The 19,394-nt window shown below is 36.5% G+C and overlaps 1 protein-coding gene across 7 annotated transcripts in view; it reads right to left on the reverse strand.

Moving 5' to 3' along the window:
* Positions 1 to 19,394, reverse strand: part of STAG2 (STAG2 cohesin complex component) — a 77,720-nt gene that overhangs the window by 17,220 nt on the left and 41,106 nt on the right. For all 7 annotated transcript variants that reach the window (XM_062607447.1, XM_062607443.1, XM_062607444.1 and 4 more), the window contains 18 exons: positions 17,456 to 17,552; positions 16,056 to 16,132; positions 14,475 to 14,679; positions 12,087 to 12,238; positions 10,327 to 10,400; positions 10,099 to 10,222; positions 9,161 to 9,259; positions 8,984 to 9,063; positions 8,366 to 8,473; positions 7,375 to 7,486; positions 6,652 to 6,769; positions 5,796 to 5,899; positions 4,973 to 5,065; positions 4,696 to 4,785; positions 3,523 to 3,726; positions 1,957 to 2,027; positions 1,464 to 1,551; positions 1,282 to 1,362 (listed from right to left, as the gene is read on the reverse strand). In XM_062607447.1, the coding sequence (XP_062463431.1) occupies positions 1,282 to 1,362; positions 1,464 to 1,551; positions 1,957 to 2,027; positions 3,523 to 3,726; positions 4,696 to 4,785; positions 4,973 to 5,065; positions 5,796 to 5,899; positions 6,652 to 6,769; positions 7,375 to 7,486; positions 8,366 to 8,473; positions 8,984 to 9,063; positions 9,161 to 9,259; positions 10,099 to 10,222; positions 10,327 to 10,400; positions 12,087 to 12,238; positions 14,475 to 14,679; positions 16,056 to 16,132; positions 17,456 to 17,552 (1,977 nt within the window). The remainder of the gene's footprint in view (positions 1 to 1,281; positions 1,363 to 1,463; positions 1,552 to 1,956; positions 2,028 to 3,522; positions 3,727 to 4,695; positions 4,786 to 4,972; positions 5,066 to 5,795; positions 5,900 to 6,651; positions 6,770 to 7,374; positions 7,487 to 8,365; positions 8,474 to 8,983; positions 9,064 to 9,160; positions 9,260 to 10,098; positions 10,223 to 10,326; positions 10,401 to 12,086; positions 12,239 to 14,474; positions 14,680 to 16,055; positions 16,133 to 17,455; positions 17,553 to 19,394) is intronic.

Raw genomic sequence — 19,394 nt, forward strand, 5'->3', positions numbered from 1 at the left:
AAACACTATGATCTCACAAAGGTGCTCTCTGCTATAAAAAACATTAGTACAAGTTACAAAGCATGCATCTCCATTCCTGTACCTACCAGAAGCTCATGCTAGCATACCCTAAAAGAAAGAATTTATACATCCCCACATGGAAGTTAGTTTAGCATAATAATGGATTATTAATTACAAATTGTAAATTGTATATTATGAATTATTAATGCCATTAGTTCTCTTTGTTTTCTCCCTAATAAATTATGACAGATGTCTACAACTACTTCTTCTTAAGTATGGCAATACAAGCATTGAAGAAACCTGAAGAATGTACTTATTTCATCTCTGACATAAAGGATGTATTATCAGTAACTCCAATAACAAAGTGCAATCCCAGCATAAGTTTCCAGTGAAAGAGCACAAAATACACTCTTCTCACAGTACTGTAGGTTTCAAAAAAAAAATAAGGTTTGTTTTTTTAGTTAAAGAAATCAAAATGCTTCAACACTTAAACTCCATTCTGAACTGCCTAGCCTTTCAAAACCCGTCTTTCATTAGCCTGTTCACGCAGCAAACCACCTCATCGCCCTCTTCAAGCAATGCCTTCCAGTACAAGAAACCTTAATCCTTCCTCCAAGATTTTTCAAGAAGTGAAATTAAGAAAGATGACATTTGCCAGAGCTTTGCCCTTCAAGGCAGCTATACATAGACACAGAACAGGCCCTCTTATTCCCCGAGAAAGTCTGAAACTGAACTTAATCTTTTCCTGTCTTTAACAACACATTTAAAAGACTGATGAAGAGCTAAGTGCCACTGCAACATACTGAGCAGTAAGAATGTTACAGCAGTGTGCAAATTCTTTTCTCTCACTGACTTGCCATTGATACTTTAGAGTTTGCAAAGGAATTCAAGCTCACCTCTTGCAAACAGTAAGACTGACTATACAGTGTTTTTCAGTTGGCATTCTACCCCTCCTTAGTACTGTTCCTGTGCCAAACTAATAGGTAATGCATTTATTTACTACAATTTACTACTACTTTAAAATTCTGTCAAAATAAGAATAGTAATGATATTTAAATAATAAAACTATAATAATTTAGAGAAACACTGGGTTTAACAGTCAAGCATTCCACTACTAAAATTATGAATTCTGAAGAACTTACTAGAAAAGCAGATTAAAGCAGGCATCAGTATTAAACAAAAAAAATCTTAGTCTTAATTAATTCCATTACAGTTCCCACTTGATGACACTGCAGGTACATACAAATGTTTGTTTACTAGTACAACTGGAACAAGGCATACCTTTGTGGAACTGCTTTCAGTGACTTTTGCTAGCTGCCAAAGGATTACATAATGAGTGCACTGCAGTGCATGAATAACAATCTGAAATCAAAAGAGAAAAGGTATTAGATGACAGAGGCCAATAAAAGACAACAACAAAAGCTATTTACTGTTGTACCTATAGAACACATTTAACTACAGACCTGTTCTGGCATGTCTCCATTTTCAATGCCAGTTTTCAATAACTTATAGTTGCAGCCAAACAAGTCCCATCTTGATAGATCATGAGCACTGGGAACATAAGAAATGAAGCAAAGATGTAATTTAACTAACACCATTTCTGCAGTTTGATGTTAACAACTACTAAAAGCTTAACAGGTCTAAAATATTAAAAACCTAAACACCCCCAAAAAAGGCTACATACAAAAACCCCACTAAACCTCAACAAAACACACTCCCAACACCACAAAAAAATTACATGAAAGCAAATAATAAAACCAGAAGATTTCATTTTATATATACAAAATCTTCATATATTCAAAATACATCATGCTCTGCATAACTCTTCATCATTCACACTAAAAAAAAATAAAAAAAAATCCCTCCAAGTTGTATTAAAAGTTGGTAAAATTAACACCAAACACAACCACCGCCCCCCAACACCACAAACCCTGACAGATGTTTGCAGAAGCCTACTTGTGAAAAGCAGTGATTCTCTTCAGTGTTGACAAGACTTGATATGCATCATCTTCATCAGGTTCCTCCCCCTATTTAATAATCATATAGTAAGATATCACACGCAATGTATGCTAAGCAAGCTAAGGGAACTTCAGATTGTTTTTTTAAGCAAACAAAAACCACCCCAAACAACAAGGAGAAAAAACACACCCCAAATCTAACCAACAGCAAGCAGAGAGCTGCATCTAAATTATTTATCGATGGTGTATTCGCTTTAGAAGAGCTGAAGAGTTTGAGAGAGAAGGTAGCAGCTCATGTTTAGAAATAGCAGCATGTGGAGAAACACTCAAGGGGAAGCGAAGAGAAGGGGGGAAAAAAAGGAAAAAGTCTAGGATAGCGGAATGCAATGTATTAGGTAGGTGCTTCAATTTTCTCTGAAGAATCCAGCAGAGGCCACTGTCAGACAATGGATACTGGACTAGATGGGCCACAGGTCAGTACCTCAATCTTACTTTAATCACAGAAAAAGAAAGTTCTTGAGAGAAATTATTTGTTCTAATTCTCCCCAAAAGTTTTGACAAATTTGCACTTGGAGAAAGAGTAAAAAGGAAAGTGTCCAACCAAAAATATATATTTAAATACACAGGATACAATATCTAAGGTCACAGAAACTCCTCAGTTTAGCAGAGATACTGCAAGCTCATCGTGCTTTACTGTTCTGAGTTGCACAACCTTATCAAAGCACCGTAGATTTCAGCACTTCTACCAAAGTATTTGCTATTTCCCTTCAAGCCAACAGTCTGACATTTAATTTCCTTGCTTTAGCTCTCCTTTTTCTTACAAAGGGGGGAAAAAAAAGGATTACTAGGCACATTTCTTATATAGTCTGCATAAGTCTACAGTTTCTAGAGCGAAGTCATAGCTCAGGTCACTAAGCAAGAGGAACAGGAGCAGCTTGATAAAATAATCAGCGAAGTGTGGAGAATGAAGTTGTCAAAAACACACTTCCCATGCTCCTTATCAGATGAGGAGGAGGAGATACAAGTTTTGTCTGAATGTCAGAGATCCCACAATGTTAAAAAACTATCAGAAAATTCTCACTCTTCAGATTAGCACAGTGTGGGAACAAAGTGATTTTTCAGCTATTAATTGCATCTGCTTGCATCCAGAAAGAAAAGGGGAGTGCTTTCAAGAGATTTGATATTTAACAACAGCAATATGCAATCACAGGCAAGAGAAGCAGCTCTAGCAGATCTGAGGAGAATCCTAGTGGAATTACAACACTGCACCTCCCATGAGCTTCAAAACTTAAAAGGTAAAAAGTTTACATAATTTCATAGTTTATCTGAAACTTTTCAAATTCCCAAAAGACACCTGTGAAAAGAGATTAAAACTGAAAAGTCACTGTTCTAATATAAAAAAACAGTCTGAGTTCATATAATCACAGCAATGATAGTGTTGTAGTATTCTGCCTCACTGCACAACTCAAAGTCAGAGGGAAGACCCCATCCCTTATGGAAGGCAGAAAAACATACTGGAAATATTTACAGGGGCAGGAAAAGTTGATCTTGTACATTAAAATACCTCTTGCAGGAAGTCTTCAAGAAGTCGATTAAACTTGTCTGCCAACTCATCTATTAACTGACTTCTTGCAATGTCAACCCTGTTGAAAATGGTGAATTCTTCATTACAGAGGGCGTGGTATGTTTTTGAACAGGCTTCCAAGACATCTATATCTGTGTGCTTCTCTACGATATCCCGGATTTGTCGCAGTAAGGCATCCAAATGCTACAAGAAAGATGAGACATGGAAAAAAAAATTACTCATGCATACACACACAAACACACGTATTTTTAATAAACCTTAAGGAATTCTAAAAGATACGTTCAATTTATTACTTTTGTAACTAGGATACAGAGCACAAAACACTTCTGGAAGTTCAAAGTATATTAAAAATCTATCTGGCAAAGAAATAAGTAGGAGCTTGTTAATGGCTAAGATTTGATGCATTTTAATTAAAATTTGCAATTGTCAGTATGGTTTTATCTAACACTGGAAGTTGCGGTGACAACTGAACAACACGGACGCATTTATCTCCCACTCACACAAACATTTATGCGTGTTCTTAAAAGCTGCATAATTGAAGATTTAGTTTCATAACACTGAAGTGTCAGCAACTAAAGTTGTTCTTACATGCCTCTCCTCAACCTGAGTTGCTCACTGCTAAGCTGTGCTGTGAACTGAACATGTTATTATTTTTCTGACCCTGTATTATTTCCATATAGTAATTTCCACTTGCTTCACAATACAGCAGATCTAAGAAGGAGAAAAGAGAGGTGCGAATAGCTTACACCAATTTCACCACCATGGCAGATAAAAGGAGAACAGTATACATGATTTGTGATCTGGCAGTTTTCCCACGAAGATGGTGATTAATCAGTTTCAGTGATCAGAAAATTAATTAAGCTATTTCTACAACCTTTATATGTCAGGCAGCATACCTTGAAGCAACACCATAACCTGACAGTAAATGCTCTTGCATGAAGTTCATCTAACTGGCAAGATTCTCTGTTGAAACTTGCCAGACAGTTTTCTAACAACTCAAGAGTTTTAGTATCCTTAAGATCAGAGCCAGTCACAGCTCTGAAGTTCAAGTCTCACACTCTCAGTAAGGGTTATGATAAATGGCAACTGAAATTCCAATCTAAATTCTGGGGCTTCTCCTTCTGTGTTAAGTTTTACTGACTGTTACCTTACCTTTTCTAATCGCCCTGTTGTATAGATTTCCAAATCAAAGTACTGTGGTAACTGCAGTAAGTTGGTGACTTTTTCTGCATCTACAGAATACTGTAATATTGACAAGGAAAAAAAGTTGAAATTAAAGTCTTGGACAAAATAATTTGTTATAAAACAATCGAATACTAATAGAGACTAATAACAGAAAATGAAAACTTGCACAAGTCATACAGTTAATTACAAAACTGTACTTGTTAAGATATCAACAACCGGCTATAAGCAAGAAATGGAATCACACCTTTGCTAGCAGCTGAGGAAGTGCCACTGCAAAAAGTTCAGTAATTTTTGTCCTGTCATCCAGCTGGGTTTTCTTTTCCTTTGCTGTCAGCACCTGAAAGATCAATATTGTAAGGATTTTACAACTAAAGATTCTAATGCAGTATTACATTACCATTAATGAAATGACAGGTACACTGACCTTTTAGTATCACTGTAAAACACTGGGGGAAGAGGGAGAGACACTTCATGAAAAAATAAATAAATCCTGCCCTGCCACAAAACACCACTACAAGAAGGCTGGTCTTGACAATGAAGGAGCTGCAAACCTTTCAGCTTATGTTTTTTAATAATATTTACTCAATTCATACGTCAAATCTGACCATACAAGCTCTCAATCTGTTCATAAGTAGGTTTCTTTACAAAAGCTTTGAAAGGAGTTCCCATCCCTGCTTAATGCCCCAGTAAAGAGGGCAGCCTAAACTCTTGCATGATCACAGAGATTATGAAGTATGCTCTCTTCCCTCATTTTGCTCTTTCAAATTGAAAACAGTTTTTGCTTTCTCCAAACTTTGATTTATGTTCTCCTTTCCAACCAATATTCTTTCATTCTGTACTACCTTCAATAATAAAATCAAATGTACTCCAAATAGTATTGAGCACATGCCAAAGCCCAGAAAAAGTGGACTAGCCAGGTAGTGAGAATCTGGGGGTTACGAAGACCAAAGCTGAATTCCTGAATTCAGTCCCTTCAGCAGGAGCTGCCTACAATGTTTTCCTTCTTCCTACACTGTCCCCACGTAGCAATTCCCACATCTGTAGAAGAGTAGCTTTTTGCTTCTTACCCTTTTCCCTGTTCCTCTTCCCACAGGAGGATGACATTCAGCTGCTTGCCGAATTGTACAAAGCATTATTTCAATCAGTGCGCTTTCCTGTCTATCTGTTAAAGCTGAAATTAAAGAAATAGATGTTAATACACAGCTCGATTTTTCATTTTCTACAAGTATTAGTATATAAGAATCAAAATGTGTGGCAGTATCTTTTTCCCCCTTTTCTTAAGGGTTAAAAATAAAGGGGGCAGGGGGTGTTATTTAGGCCACTAGCTTTTTTCTAGGAGTGGGGGTGACACAGTGGATAGAGAATATAAGCCCCCTATAAAACAACACAAGAAAATATTTTAAATTGAGAGAATATAACTGGATGAGTCAAAGGATAGGATGGAACAATACCAAGTTTTAGAATCATTTTAGTTCCTTTTCATTTTTCTGAGGTCTGCTTACTAGGACTTACGAATTACAGAATTATGCCAGGGGGTTGAGCTGTTTTTACTGTCATCAAAGAAATGACAGTATTTTTCCATAGGGTAATTTTAACACTCAATAAATGAACCAGTTTCATAAGCAACTTGGCTTCTTAAAAGCCAGAATTACAGCCTGAACCTGTGGAACAACAAGGCAACTGGACACTACATGCTTATTCCCCTCTTTTCTCCCCACCACTGTTGTTCTGTATCTCACTTCCATACTAGAAGTGATGTCTTTCTAGTCTTCCTTACATTCTATAGTTTGTATTTAGTGATTTATTACAGTCACGTAAAAATAGAGTATTTGGGGACTCATAAATGTAAACAGCTTATACTCTTATAAATCAAGACTAACAGAAAACTGCAGAGCAATGCAAGGATCTACAAAAATCTCTTACGTTCTTCTCCATTGAGAGGCTCCTCCAACAGAAGACTGTTCATACATTCCCAGTCCTTCAAGAGGTCTGTTGCACAGTCCCACATGCTGTCCACAAGATAGGCAGCATGTTCATGCAACTAAAACGGGAACAGATTAATTATTATTCTTTATCAGTAATAAAGTTCATTAGAGAACTTGCCATGATACCAGGTATTTGTCTCATTTGGCTCCTGTCTGTGGCATAAAAAAAGAAGAGAGAAAATTCTGCCAGCTCTCTGGTTCAACAGAAGCCTCTTCCTCAATTAATCTAAAAAGTTTAATCCAGACCAACTGCTACAAAGAGTCATGCCACAAGATCTATCAGACTTTTGGGGACTGGAGGGCAGGGGTGGTGGTTGTAGGGTTATGTTTTGGTTGGTTGGTTTTCCCTCCCCCCTTATAACTCTCCTAAAGCACAAGTTCTTTCTGCCTATGTATTAGCATGAAGAATGACAGAAGAATATTTGTCAGAGTAGAACTCACAGCCTGTCTCAGCCCTGTGTACTGGTCAGATACTTCAAATAAACATAACCACACTAAACAGCCTGCTGGCTCCCAGGCTGTTCAAATACTGAGAAAACCAGCATGGATTCACAGCTACTAACCAATGAGTGGGGAAAAGAAAAACCGGTAACAAATAACAGAAATCCAACAAACACCACCTACACCACAAAATCAAGGACAGCCCTGAAACTCAACTTACTTCACTTTCCAAAAAGAAAAATACTAATGTCTTCACAAGATTCGCATTCGGACTTTGCCTTCCCCTCCTTTTAAGTATTCCATCGTCTTCAGGATCTCTGCGGCTGAAAAGCCTAGAAGAAAAATTATTTCAGGACAAGTTTCTTCTTCATTGCCTTTGCCACAGTCAACTCGCATCAAGATACTGTTTTTCTACAGACACACAATTCCTCGCTGCCTGGCTCCATGCTTTTATTTTGAAAGGAAGTAACTTGAGCCAAGTATCATTTGAACAATTTCATATATGCTGCACTGGTATTTCACTGACTGGTTTCAAGGGAACGTATAATTATAACAAAATACTTTACAAACACTGGTGGTAACTGCAGGTGCTGGAGGTCCCAATGCTCCTCTTTATCAAATTACGTTTTCTGAATGTCCCCACACAAGACTTCAAAGCCACAAAGAAATACTGGAAGAAGATCTGGGAAGTACTAGATGGAAACTGTATTTTGTTTTCCTACACACCTGATGTGTACTGACTCTCTCGTTTTTTCAATGTTTTTAAACAGAAAAATACCTTATGAACTGGTGATATGAGCCAGCTTGGGGGGCACATGACACTGTGGGAAAACACCCATTACAATGCAAGCACAAGTTTTAGTACCAAACTACATTAGCATTTTAAGATGCTTCACAGAACACAGGAACGATGGGAAAGGAGAAGATAGGAATGTTTTTATTATATTCCCCGTAGGCACAAGCTTTTCAGGCACAGTCTTCAAAATTATTCTTTTTCCCATTCAGAAAAACTGCAACAGTTCAAAAACTACAGTAGTATCACATATTCTGTAAGTTTGTTCTTAAGACCATTTCATTACTCAGTTTTTTCTTAAGGCCACTTCATTACTCCATTTTTCATTTTATTAATTGACACTAATGGAAATCATAGTATTAATGCTCACAATAAAACCTATACAGGTGCAAAAAAATAACTAATTTCTCCATCTTACTTTTTATAGAGAAATTCCCCTGCAGCAACTGCTACTGGCCGATGAGCAGAATAAACCAGATGGTAGACATTCTCACAGTCTTCTGCAGTCAGAACTTCTTCACTACTCCTAGGGGTGGGAATAAGAAGGAGGAAAGAAAGAAACCAAGCTGAGTCAACAGACTATGAACTCTAATGAGGGAGATGAAAATGAAGGACAATCTAAATATTTTCCTTAAATTTATAATCTTAAAACCAAAACCAAGATAGCTTAATTCCAAAGTCTTCCTAAACAAAAACTACTGATAAAGTATGAGCATTTGGTAGAAGGTTATGCTCAAAAGTTCAGTTACTGTGTAATGTTCACATACATATTGTATTTCTTCAATCCACGATAGCTTCAAATTAGGGAGGCTGAATTCTAAGTTGCTAGGCTCCACACTTAACTGTGGTAAGTAACAGCACTGCTCTAGCCATATTACTTTTTGAAGTTCTTATTTGAGAGTGAGACGCAGACATTTCCCTAGATTTTGGATTATCTGAGTTCTGTCAAGCTGCTGTCCTTGCCCACAGGTATGAGAAATACTTGAGCATTTTAGTATTTGTTGTTAGTCAGATAAGGAGATAAACATATACTTACTGTAAAACAAGAGTGAGTAATTTTATTGCTTGGACTGCAACATCATATTCTTTGTCAAGAGTCATAGACACAATTCTATCCTAAGAACACAAAATAAAGTATTTTCAAAGAGGAAAGAAGTGTAATATCAACTTTAAAAGAATTTGTATGTACTTAAAAATATGAAGTTACACTAACCTTGAACCGACTGGTGAAGAGTTCCAATTTGGAATTAAGCTCTTTATTATAGTAAAGCCCTTGCAAAGCAGTTAGGCATTTGAGTCTTACTTCCCCTTGCTAAAACAAAATTAAGAACTGGATTAGAAGTCAAATATAGGATACAGATGTGATCTTTAAACCATACAAGACAAGTTTCTTTTGCAGACTGAATTAATTCAAAGACTGAATGTTCTGAAGATATACTATCAGTAATCACATTAATGACATAAGAATATGCCCTTGTCTGCAACAAGATAATGGAGAAAAAAAAAACAACCTCAATGTCTTACTGCAGTTAGTATCTCTGCAAGTCAAAATACACTCATTTCATTCTTTAAAAATGTACTCTAAATGTTCAAGGTATTTCTAAGTGGAATTCTGTGTGTTTCTTTCCACTTAAATTAAAACTGGCAACACCTACATCATTAATGACCATCTCACGTTAGATCAGAATTGCCAAGAAGATAGAAAGATTCCTCCTGACGTACAAGATCTGCCTTAGCAGAGAACATGTTTAAGGTGTAGATGCAGAAATACTTTTCAGAAGTCTGAGACACCTGACTTCACACAGTTTATCACCCCACTGCCAAAGTTCATTGGGTTTTGACACCCAAGCCAAGAACAGCATAGCGCGAGTGAACATCCCTCATTTGTTTCACTTCAAATTCATAGCTTGAAGCTTCCAGTGCAGGAACTGCAACGTGCTGACTCAACAATAAATTGAGGAGCACTTCCTAAACCATATCTGTTGACCACTCCAAGCAGAGAATAATGGTAAGAAACACCTTGAGACACCCATCTCAGTAGTGACTGATCAGAACAGTTAAAAGATCAGAACCCAGTCTGGCAAGATCAACAACCAACAACACATGGAGTTATCCTTCATGACTCTGCTCCTTTTCCTCAAGGCAGCTTACCTTATCATGCATAGTCCACCCTACGTATTTTAAGTAGCTGTCATTTAGAAAGGCATCACTGTACATCTTCATCCATATTCCAATCTCTTCAATGCAGATAGCTCTTATTTCAGCAATTGCATCTCTGTAAATAGGGCAATAGGATCAAATGGATGAATAATTAGAAATAACTTGTAACCAGCTTCCAAAATAAATGAATGAAGTTACAAATTACTCAGAAAAACTTACCGGTATCTATGCACAAAAACACCTTTAAATATTGCATTCATCATGTTTTCTATTTCATCTTGATTTTCCTGAAGCTGAAAGAATGAACAAAGGGTATAAAACAGTGAGCAGCACTTCTACATTCAGATCAGATGGTGCTGATAATAAGGCAAACTAAGTTAACATTTGCAGTATGACCATTAAATCTTTTCATGAAATATTCACAAATCTGTTTCACAGTACAATACGTTATTATTTAAGGAGTTGTACCTACCACAGCATACAAATTTTAGGGATTTTGACCACTGGAAAACTGTTCTTCAACTGTAACAAAGGCATCTTAGGCTTTTGCAAGCTCCTTCTTAAGTTATTTGTAAGAAAAATGGACTTAATTTTCTAGGAAGTTTTTAAGCCAAACATTCAGCCCAATTTTTAATACACTGGCTACGTTTTGATGGACATCTTGTTATTAGAACAATACCCAAATCATGGGAACTGCATTACAAGGAGTCTTTTCTGTATGGTAAAGAATTTGTAATTTAAATCACTCACTCTGTCTTAATTAAAAAGGGGAAAAAATGCAGGAACTGAGTAAAGTATTGCCAAAAAAAAAAAAAATCATTTAAGAATTTGAATCTGAAAAATAATAATGGAGGAAACAAATCCAGCCTCTGAATAACAAGAAAAAAGACATACAAAAGAGTCAAAAAGTGATATAAATACACAAAAAAATTGTACTTGCTTTCAAAGTGCAAGACAGCGGGTGCACATATGCAGGGGAATGGATAGAAAGTGTAAAGAACCTTGCCTACAGAAGCCGATATCCTAAAAGCCAATAGTAAGCGCAACTGAGACTGGTGAAAGTTTTAATTCTCACACCACTGCATTTTGTGATGTATCTGTGTATTGCTTATAAAAGGACTGGTTCTGTACACGCATCTGGAATAACTACATTTAAGGGATTTAGAGTGTTTAAGGGATCAGTTTCAAGCTGCAAGGCATTTGTGAGATAAACTAACAACTTTGCCTTCTGCACATCTGAACTGTCAACGAAGTACAGATCTTAACAGCACAGAAGTTGAAAAGCAAAGGTGAGACATTTCCTTTGATCATGAGGTTATTTCTAATGTCTAGAAAAACCCTACCCACTGAACAAAAAAAACACATACCAAAACACCAATTCCCCCAAAATAAAAAACCCTTAAACCTGAATGAATAAGGGCTTTAAACAAGACAGCTCTGTCAGCAATGAATCAGCAAGCCCCTTTTACACAAAAAGAAAGAAAACACAAGTAGACTGCATTTTCAATTTTCATCGTGGTATCTGTAAAAGAAAAAACCTTATCTAAAGCCTTTCAACACACTCTGCTGAGACTGGTACTGACATCACAAAATACTATTTTGCCCCAAGACCATGGGCTGGCTCTCTAGATGCCAAAAACAGTCAATTGTAGGATAATTTTTCTTACACATTTGAGCTCAGTTTAGGAAACTGGTCAAGAAATATGATAAAAAAAAAAAAGTATTTCTTACTGATTGCAGTCTCTCCTGTTAACTTGACTAAGACTTCACTATCTGAATTTAAGTCTCTATTTACCTCTTTTTACAGAAAACCAGGTGATGAGAAGCACTTTTTGAAGTTCTTCAGGTATTAAACATGAACAACTTAAAGAATGAAACACAGGGGACTAATAACTACCTCTACAAAGAAAACAAATTAGAGAACAGGACTTATTTATCAACACTCATCCCACGCACACCAGCTAGCCAGCTGCACTAACCTCCTTTCTCTTCTGTAGTAGGAGTTCCAGCCTATCATTGGCTCGTTTCCCAATTATTTTATTTCGTTCTGCTTCATACTGCCGTTGTGTATTGTCCATGTTAATACTAAGATTTAATGCCACATTCACTAAAGCAGTCATCAGCTTCATGGCTACAAAAAAAAGGTGACAAGAATAAGGATTATGGTTACCTGAGCTAAGAAATGCAATAAACAAGAGTACTGACATCCTTCTCCTGTCAACCCTTTCTGAATTTATGAAAACACATTCAGTGTAAATTTCTTGATATGCAAATTGCAGCAGTCTTCCTAAGTATGCCATCATTACTTATCAACACAATAAATAAAAGACTGGCATTTTGTTAATTTTCTTCTGCTAATTTAATACTGTAAGCACTACAGTTGAATTAAGATGTAGGACAGGATATGCCTCTCCCAAAACAGGCATGCAGAATCCAAGATTTACAAACATATCCCAAGAAAGATTAAAGATTTCATGGTTAAAATCAGTTCGTAGACTGATTTTCTCAAATCATCCAACCTCAAACATAGAAGTTTCTTTGTTCAAAAGCAAATGTCTTGGACAACCAATGCTACTGTTTTTCCCTCAATTTAATTATAATGAGAAGCTTTCTTCAACTATTCCTTTATTCACAGGAGTGGAGAAAAGACATTAGACAGTTAGAAGCCAGAGAACTATAACTGTAAGATGCAAGACATTTGCGTGAGATTTTTTGCATGCTATTATTTCTGAATCGACCCCTTTAAAAAGGGTGCAGACAAATATGCCTATTCCAGAAACCAGGAAGTGGTCAACAGCATACTTGCTTTTCTTTTGCACTTTTGTAGCACTGGCATGAACAGACTTACATTGGCAAAGCATACATAGAACATCACTAAGAGTGTATCACTAGCAAGATTTGATGAGTAAGGCATAAAGACATGCAGATATATCAAACTATCAGCACACATCATCATCTCCAAGGATATCAAGATGAAAAGAACAAGTCTGAGCTAACTGCAGAAGCCAAAATTACAGTAAGTAACAGTAAATATGGATACAAGGATTTTGCTGGTTGCCTCCACCCCATATAAATCACAATATTTAAGAATACAACCTGTAATCTCATGCGAAATGCCAAATAATTACATAAAATCAACAGAATCCACTACTGACGGGAACAAATGCAAACAGACTGCTGATAAAGTATTTTATGTGAGAGAAATCAACATGGAACTGGGCAATTTCTGCAACTTTTATTTAGGCCCAACTCAGACTTCAGAAAGTAGTAAAAACTTGGGTTTTAAGAACTAAAATTTGTATTAATTATATGGTACAATGGTTAAAGTGATGATACAGCAGTATATCCTCCTGAAATATATGGGTTTGTTCCTCACTCTATAATAAATGCCATATGCTAATATATATTCAAGAGAGATGATGGATGAAATAGAAAACTGATCACATAGAAAGGACTGAAGCTAGCTGTAAATCCACCAGTTCCAGTGGACCTTACCAGAACTATTTCCAGTGTGGCTAAAAGCTCAGTTTCCTGTACATTCTAAATTCACCTTGTTCACACTAGAATTGCTATCATAAGCCGCACATAAGTGGACTGCTGCACAATGCCATCTGAGACCCTTCTTCATTAATCAGCGCTGGTTTAGGACTTCCTTAACAAAGCAGTTTATCCTTTGTCCATATAATGGTTTATTTCTCTTAATAACACTCCATACTTAACTCAAAAGGGATTTTTTTGTAATTGAACAAATGGGCAGTATGGGAGAGAGGGGAAGGGAACCTTACTTACCTACTTCTATTACTTAAAACCATACAGAAATTCAGTGACTGTATCACTGATGAAGCATTCTTTAAAATTATTTCTAATGCAATAAATGGGGGTGCTACTTTCAATTACACTGTGTCATGGCCTCTATACAGCACAATTTAAATTCACAGTAAAAACTGCATCCGATATGATAATACAACTCCCACTCTACTTAATGCAAGGCATAAACAGGTTCAACTGCATTTGAGGTTAGAAAGATACTTACACTGTTGTTATGACCAAAGACAAACTTGCAGAATCAACTAAAAAGTTTCCTCATATTTACTTTCTCTACTAGACTAAAGGCTAACAAACATTAAGTACTAGGCAGCTCATAAAGAATGCTTTATAATAATGCTATGGTTTTTAGTAATGAAAAACCTATAAAGACGAGGTTAAGAAAGCTGTACCAAAACAAGCTGCATTTCATGAAAACTGTATCACATAATGAAATGCAAGTTGAATGTCAAATACCAAAAGTTCAACCAAAACAGTTCTTTCCTGTGCAGCACAAAACATACCACAAAAGCAATACAACACACGAGAAATAATGCACTGACCTGCCAGTGTGCTAGTGTGCCGAAATGCTCTGACTTGTGAGTCTGACAGCCCCGTAAGCAGTGAAATGACAGTATCCATCATATATTCATCATATATGATGCTATATTGACATTGTCGGACGAGTACTCCAATAAACTCACAAAAACTGGATTTGAACTTCTTCCACTGGGGACCAGCCATAGTTAGCGGGTAATCTCCACTGTCCTATTAAAAAACAAAAAGGGAAACAGAAAATTTTCAGATATCTTAAAAGTCGTTTTATTAAATAAAGATTAAAAAGAGATGGTGACAACTTTAAAGCCAAAATCTCTGATGCCATTAAAAGAAAGACGCATTGGAAATACGGAAATATGCAGCTACTTTGCAGCTCAGGTTTGTTGTATGCAGAGACAACATCCGGCAAGTCCTACCATGAAAACCAAACATAACCACATATACCGAAATGACTATTACTGTCTTCTTTCTGTCCTACTCCTTAAAAAAAAAAAGAAAAATAATGTAAAACTAAAGTAAATCATACCCCTTACAGATCTGCTTCAGGTTACACTAGAACAAAAGAACCACCACATGAACAGTTAGTTGTCATGTTTAGGAACACTCAGCTCCTAATCAAGTTTACATAATAATAAAGGACCATAATAAAGTTTACAGGGAGATGCATTATGTATCAGACTGAAAATTCCTGAAGTCACAAAATGACCTAGTGTAAGAGCTTGCATATAACAAATGTGTGTTCCTCTCCCAATCTGGGAACCTTTACAAATAATAGTAAAAATGACAGGGAGGAAAAAACTCAATCACTTGGATCAGTGCTGAACAGCTTCTTTAAGAGGCTAAACAACATTACAGATCAAAAAATGAAGGAAGTATTCATGAAAAGGGATTCAAAATCTGAGAGCTGTTCATTAGAATTCTGCTATAAGGAAGACTAAGCCTAACCCAGTGATTAAAAAAAACCCTGAACAAACACTCCTGGCTGAAGCTTTATATATTTCATACAATATTACCTTATGTTATTAAATCTATTTATGCACTGAGATATTTCTAAGTAATGCTAAAATCCTTTTAAACAAAAGTATATTAAGTTTTTTTCACTGAAACTTTTCTGCTGAAGGTGTGGATGCGTATTATTCCCATATTAGAGAAATTTAGGGACAAGGTTTTAAAGCTAGTCTTCAATTGCAGAATAATCGAATTCAAATCCCAAGTTGCAGATTAATAAATACATAGAAATAAATTTCACAATCATTTTTAAAAGACTTAAGAGGCCTTAGCAGGAACAGGGAAGCATCCCACATAGCTCCACAGTAGTCAGAGTTCCCACCATTCAAAAACTAAAGGTCAATATTGATTTCTTAAACCATTAATTAAACAAGTGATACGCATGCAGCGCTTTACTTCCTAGTCTTAAAATTCAGGGAGATCTTAAGAGTCTTACAATAAGGGAGATGAAGATTTTCATTGTTAAGAGACCTGATGTTTTTGCAGCTGACTTTATCCTTGAAAGAAACCTACAGCAACATGATCCAGTAAGATTATTAACAGGTAAAACGAAAGAATTAAGCAGTTCATTAAGTTACCTCATCAAATTCTTCAGTCATTTTTCGGATTATTTCAGAATTCTGCATATGTCGAAACATCTCTGCTGTAACAACTCCTACAATATAAATATAACATTATTAGCACTGTTAATATGAAAGAGGCAGATGGGAGATGACATGACTCCTGCTAAAATGTAAGAACGATCAATTTTCAGCTTACCTACAGAAAAAAAACACCATGTATAGTAAGTTACCCATTTTCTGTTTTATCATTCATACATAGCAAGCACTTGGCACCAATACTACATACATTTTGGTGTGTGTGTGTGTGTGTGTGTGTGTGTGTGTGTCTCTCTCTCTCTATATATATATGGGTTTATCTTTTCTGAAGTGTTCTTGTGTGTGTGCAAACACACACATCTAGAATTTACTAATTCACTCATATCCAGAAACCAAGGATACTTGTGCCAGACCACTTCATCAGTCCAGAGACTACACTAATCTGAAATGACCTTTCAGGATCCAAGACTCTAAATAGTGTAAGACAATTATGAACGGTTCTGTTGCTACTGATTATCTTCTGCACCCTAATAAACAGTGATTTCACACAATTTCTATCTGTCTTAGCCTCAAATTGTTGAGAGCGTGAATGGAGATATAAAAACCAAATAGATCTCCTCAAGTTTACTGCCACTATACTGCAAAATTTGTGACAAGGACCATCTCAGAAAGCATAACAGATTCCGCGGTTTTATCTGGTAACAATAATCAAAAGGTCACTGCTCTTGAAAGCATGGATAACCTCCGAGGAATGCTACTAGCTTTCTGGAGATTTATGCATGTTAGAAGTTTATCAGGACAGAGAAATGCTCAAGCAGAACAAATTATATCCAGTCCTACCCTGTCAAGCGCAGTGACACACTGCAGGGAAAGGAGAAAAAAGAATGGAGGACATGAAAACAAGCAAAGAAAACCAGAAAACAAAGATGAAAACAAAATATGGGAATACAATCTTACTGTAGACACACCACCTTGAAGCTGCCCATAGTATCTTTTAAATCAAGCATCTCTACAAAGGCTATGAAACAACCAAAGCACTCAATGATAAGAAGCAAACAAATCCAAGCTAGAATTCCAAGACTGAACAAGTTAAACTATCAATGTTGAGATTTTCTGAAATAACTGCAGGAACAGAGAACGATGAAGTGTTAAGTACCAACTGCATTTTCTCTGGTGTGAATACAAAAGGCTTAATCTGCATTTTAAAATACAGTATATAATTTCTAAGCCCCCTGCCCACACCTCCAGAAACACTAGCTTTACCTACAAGAATAGTGTAAACTAGCTGCAGGGATGGAGCAGCCATAGTATAAAAGCAAAGAATGAGAATAGTACTACGTTACTCTTTAAAAGGATGAGTAAACATTTCAGTATCTTACCTTTGCAGCCTGAACACTGAATAAAGAAGTTAATGAGATCAAGAAGTGCTATATCTCTGTCATGTTTGTATGACTCTATCCAGTCATCCACTACAGACTGAAAAGAAACAAATATAAAGGGACATTTTAGTTTTCACAAATTGAAGAATGTTATTTAACTGCTTTGCAGTAAGTGATTTTTCTTCCTTCCACAAATAACTTGAACTCTGTGGATTTTCTGCTTAGTACAGGAAAAAATGCTCGAATAATCCTTTACTGCCATAATATCAGTTTTCAAGAAAACATCTATAATTCTTTTTTTGAAGAAGAATGTAAAAATAATTGCAGTATTTTGCAGAAGCAGTTTTTCTCTCCGCCTCCATCCCCTCCCCAGCCTAGTGACACTTCTTTAAGGATACTGTTCTAGGTGTTCAGTTCCAAAAGCTACAACTTTCTACACTCCTCAGAAATTTGCCCCTTTGATGAGCTGTGCTCCATACACGTAACAAGATGAACAGCACTGCCCTATGCTGCATGGACATTAGGTACTCTATATTCACTAAACCGAACAGGAATGAGAGCATTGAAGGGAAGCAAATTAATAGGCAACCTGTGATAATGGTTTTGAGAAAACAGAATTTACATGCAATTATGTTTAAATGATCCATGTGTGCAGTACACAAACTGTCTACTGCAGAAGTCATAAAAACATACATCATATGATTACTTTATTAACACAACCACTGAAGACTCACTCTGGTATCAAGCCCTCAGTTCAAGGTTTTTAGTATGTTGACACCCTGGCCTTAAAATCTAGTCATTCTAAATAGAGATGAGGGAATAGTTCAGAACTTCCTTAAGACAACAGGAGTACACACCACCTCTAATGCTTCCTGTCTGTACTCTTCTTACTGCTTACTCTCACATGCATCAACGCTGTGAGGACAAGTAAAAGTAACTGCCATGAAGAAAAACTTCTGAACACAGATACAGCTAAATCCCTCTTCCCTAAAGTTAAGGCTGTTTCTAGCGTGATGCACAACTTTCGTCAGCAACACAGAAAGAATGAAAAACTTGAAGTGGAATTATCATGGTGTTCCCAGTAGGAACAGAACCTACAAACTAGTACTGATTTGACTGGTCTGTGGGGAGGAGGGACAACAATCTAGGAAGTATCTTAAATTAGGCTTATAAAGGTCGCTATGCAGAACAGGATAATGTTAGATATCCCAGGCAGCCTTGTTTTAAGAATTTATTTATTTTGAAGAACCTCCAGCAAAACAGTAGTTTCTCAAAACATTTTGTCTCCATGGCTGAACCATCTGGTTTTGCCAGAGAACAGACACTTATTCACAAGAAGGTATGAAACAGAAAATAAGTATTATTATCAAAATCTTTTTAGGCAAGCAATGCTGAGGGCCACAGAGAAAACTTTTCACTCTGAAAGCTGAATGGACTTGACTTCAGAAATGCTTTGAGAATTTTTCTTTATTTTGACAAAAAAGAATACTAAGATTCACTCTATCACCCAGGTATCAACTCCCCAATTCAACAGAGTCATCAGGGCTGACAAAGGTTCTGCTTTCAGAAAGCAAAAGATTTTGCCTGTGTATCATTTTAAAAAGTTACAGTGTCCTGAAGACACAGTTGCTGGAAACTGGCTGAAAATGCAATGCACACAGCAACACTTAGAAAAGCACCTTTTTCCCACCTGCTTTGAAATACAGCAGAACAAAACGAATGATGGAAATATCAGAATTTCTCTGTGCAAATACATCAAAGTAGCCTGTTCTTTTTGAAAAGTCAGAACTGAACTTCTGCCAAAGAATTCAGGTTTCAAAGTACCCAGCTCTAATGCAGGAGCCTGCAACTGTTCAGACGACTGCACGCAGACACAGCTTCCTGAACGCGTAACACAGGAGCTGTAAACTCTACATTTTCAATCCCAAAGATAGTCTTT

This window comes from Pezoporus occidentalis, unplaced genomic scaffold, assembly GCF_034315485.1.
Source record: "Pezoporus occidentalis ecotype Australia unplaced genomic scaffold, CSIRO_AGI_Poc_V1 ctg123, whole genome shotgun sequence".
Classification (NCBI taxonomy): Eukaryota; Metazoa; Chordata; class Aves; order Psittaciformes; family Psittacidae; genus Pezoporus; species Pezoporus occidentalis.